This window comes from Salvelinus sp. IW2-2015, linkage group LG31 (genome assembly GCF_002910315.2).
Source record: "Salvelinus sp. IW2-2015 linkage group LG31, ASM291031v2, whole genome shotgun sequence".
Taxonomy (NCBI): Eukaryota; Metazoa; Chordata; class Actinopteri; order Salmoniformes; family Salmonidae; genus Salvelinus; species Salvelinus sp. IW2-2015.
This window is the reverse complement of record NC_036870.1, coordinates 10,565,591-10,569,361: the sequence shown is the minus strand read 5'-3', so window position 1 is coordinate 10,569,361 and position 3,771 is coordinate 10,565,591. Positions and strand designations below refer to the sequence as shown.

At 42.3% G+C, this 3,771-nt stretch overlaps 1 protein-coding gene across 2 annotated transcripts in view; it reads right to left on the bottom strand.

Moving 5' to 3' along the window:
• Window positions 1-1,508: 1,508 nt before the first annotated feature.
• Window positions 1,509-3,771, bottom strand: part of enpp2l (ectonucleotide pyrophosphatase/phosphodiesterase 2-like) — a 31,938-nt gene continuing 29,675 nt past the window's right edge. For both annotated transcript variants that reach the window (XM_023975835.2, XM_023975836.2), the window contains exon 25: window positions 1,509-2,349. In XM_023975835.2, the coding sequence (XP_023831603.1) occupies window positions 2,179-2,349 (171 nt within the window). In that variant the 3' untranslated portion in view covers window positions 1,509-2,178. The remainder of the gene's footprint in view (window positions 2,350-3,771) is intronic.

The window sequence follows — 3,771 nt, the reverse complement described above, 5'->3', positions numbered from 1 at the left end:
AAAACCATTAGTAACACACTACGCGGTCATGCATTAAAATCTGCAGCGCACGCAAGGTCCCCCTGCTCAAGCCAGCGCATGTCCAGGCCCGTCTGAAGTTTTTGCCAATGACCATCTGGATGATCCAGAGGAGGAATGGGAGAAGGTCATGTGGTCTGATGAGACAAAAAAATAGAGCTTTTTGCTCTAAACTCCACTCGCCGTGTTTGGAAGGAATAGAAGGATGTGTACAACCCGCTAAAGAAACACCATCCCAACCGTGAAGCATGGAGGTGGAAACATCATTCTTTGGGGATGCTTTTCTGCAAGGGGACAGGAGAATGCCACCGTATTGAAGGGAGGATGATGGGCGCATGTATCTCGAGATCTTGACAACACTCCTTCCCTCAGTAAGAGCATTGAAGATGGGTCGTGGCTGGGTCTTCCAGCATGACAACGACCCGAAACACACAGCCAGGGCAACTAAGGAGTGGCTCCGTAAGAAGCATCTCAAGGTCCTGGAGTGGCCTAGCCCAGTCTCCAGACCTGAACCGAATAGAAAATCTTTGGAGGAGCAAGAAAAGTCCGATTTGCCCAGCGACAGCCCCGAAACCTGAAGGATCTGGAGAAGGTCTGTATGGAGGAGTGGGCCAAAATCCCTGCTGCAGTGTGTGCAAACCTGGTCAAGAACTACAGGAAACGTATGATCTCTGTAATTGCAAACTAAGGTTTCTGTACCAAATATTCAGTTCTGCTTTTCTGATGTATCAAATACTTATGTCATGCAATAAAATGCAATTAATTAATTAAAAATCATACGAATGTGATTTCTGGATTTTTGTTTTAGATTCCTTCTCTCACAGTTGAAGTGTACCTATGATTAAAAATTACAGACCTCTACAGCTTTGTAAGTAGGAAAACCTGCAAATTGTCAGTGTATCAAAATACTTGTTCTCCCCACTGTATAGCATAAGAAAACACACCTTTTAAACTTAGCGTTTTGGTTACTTAGCTTACTCTTAATACTACAGCCAAGGTTAAATTGATTAAATGATTGACAAGATGGTGCTCTCAAATTTCTCTATACATAAACATACATTCTAATTGAATGGTCACCTGCAATATAAGAATTTATTCTGATCAGAACCTTGCCACATGTTAATAATACACAATTTAGAAGGGAAAAACATATCCAGATACCATCAACATACATATCAACCATTTGAGGCCGTCAATGGAGCTTGTATTAAGTGACATGAAAATGATTGTTAATTGTGATGAATCTCTATGACTGGCTGAGTTAAGTGTGCTGCAAGCAGYGCCGTCATCAGTAATAGATGTAGTACGGTACGCTCAATGCCAAACAGCCAATCATTGCACTTGACTCCACTGTCATAAGGCCTACGTAACACTGTCATAAACATCATATACCGGTTGTTAAAGTTGTTATAACACAGTTCTAAGATCTTATAACAACTGACTTAGCACTTATAACACCCATAACACCAATGCACTAGCCTGTTAGCTAACCTGAACAACGCTTTGTGTCACCAATAAAGTACTACAYCAAGTTGTCGTTGATGCCTCGACTGTTTATAACATTTGCTCTGTCATCCTTATGTAAACCTTATGTAGGTGTAGGAGGTGGCAATAAAGTCTTCACACGAATTACACAGATACTTCAGGCTATAGTACATCATCACTGTGCGGCATTAAGAGATATGACATCATCTTCCTGCAACCAAAAGGGCCCATTACCTAATCCAACCCATTACTCCACTTCCCCAAACAAACACTCCATTCACGACACAACACTTTCTCTCAAACCACACACAACAAAAGTCTAATTCCACTTCTACACAAGAGCTCTCTGAATTAGTGTGACTATAAGTGGTAGCATTATTATCTTCTACCTAATAAATATGACAAATTGTATACAAATATACACCTAAAGATCAGAGATGTACTGGGGAGAGAGAGAGACCCCACTGGGCACACGCTGGTTGAATCAACATTGTTTCCACATCATTTCAATGAAATGACGTTGCACCAATGTGGAGTAGACGTTGAATTGGCGTCTGTGCCCAGTAGGACAGAGAGGGGAGAGACAGAGAGGGGAAGTGAAACACAGTAACAAGATTGAGAAGAGAGTGAAAACAATACAGAGATACAGTAAGAGTGAGTCTGTGTGTGTCTGTTTTAGGTGTCACTCTCAAAGGTGTGCAGGAAGGTCTTGAGGGAGAGGGTCTGGGTGTAGTTCAGGGTGGTGGAGCGGTACATGTCCAGCCCTGTGAGGATCTCCACATCTCTGACCCGCGCTGTGTGCAACTTCAGCAGCTCCTCCACCCACTGCGACTCGTCGTCTGAGCTCTGCAGGACCACCACAAGTCAAGATGAAATTGTTATGTACGTACAGTACCAGTCAAAAGTTTGGACACACCTACACTACTCATTCAAGGGTTTCTATTTATTTTTACTATTTTCTACATTGTAGAATAGTGAAGACATCAAAACTATGAAATAAGATATATGGAATCGTGTAGTAACCAAAAAAGTGTTAAACAAATCAAAATATATTTGAGATTTGAGATTCTTCAAAGTAGCCACCCTTTGTCTTGATGACAGCTTTGCACACTCTTGGCATTCTTTCAACCAGCTTCATCTGGAATGCTTTTCCAACAGTCTTGAATGAGTTCCCACATATGCTGAGCACTTGTTAGCTGCTTTTCCTTCACTCTGCGGTCCAACTCATCCCAAACTATTTCAATTGGGTTGAGGTCGAGTGATTGTGTAAGCCAGGTCCTCTGATGCAGGACTCCATCACTCTCCTTCTTGGTCAAATAGCCCTTACACAGCCTGAAGGTGTGTTGGGTCCTTGTCCTGTTGAAAAACAAATGATAGTCCCACTAAGCGCAAAACAGATGGAATGGTGTATCGCTGCAGAATGCTGTGGTATCCATGCTGGTTAAGTGTGCCTTGAATAAATCACTGACAGTGTCACCAGCAAAGCACTCCCACAACATTACACCTCCTCCTCCATGCTTCACGGTGGGAACCACACATGCGGAGATCATCCGTTCACCTATTCTGCGTCTCACAAAGACACGGCGGTTGGAACCAAAAATCTCACATTTGGGCGGATTTCCACCGGTCTAATGTCCATTGCTCATGTTTCATGGCCCAAACAAGTATCTTCTTCTTATTGGTGTACTTTAGTAGTGGTTTCTTTGCAGCAATTTGACCATGGCCTGATTCACATAGTCTCCTCTGAACAGTTGATGTTGAGATGTGTCTGTTACTTGAACTCTGTGAAGCATTTATTTGGGCTGCAATTTCTGAGGGTGGTAACTCTAATGAACTTATCCTCTGCAAATCAAATCAAATCAAATTTTATTAGTCACATACACATGGTTAGCAGATGTTAATGCGAGTGTAGCGAAATGCTTGTGCTTCTAGTTCCGACAATGCAGTAATAACCAACAGTAATTTGTGTTGTGACAAGGTAGGGGTGGTATACAGAAGAGGTTACTCAGGGTCTTCCTTTCCTGTAGTGGTCCTCATGAAAGCCAGTTTCATCATAGCGCTTGCTGGTTTTTGCAACTGCACTTGAAGAAACTTCCAAAGTTCTTGACATTTTCCAGATTGACTGACCTTCATGTCTTAAAGTAATGATTGACTGTCGTTTCTCTTTGCTTTTTTGAGCTGTTCTTGCCATAGTATGCCATAGTTTTACCAAATAGGGCTATCTTCTGTATACCACCCCTACCTTGTCACAACACAAATGATTGGCTC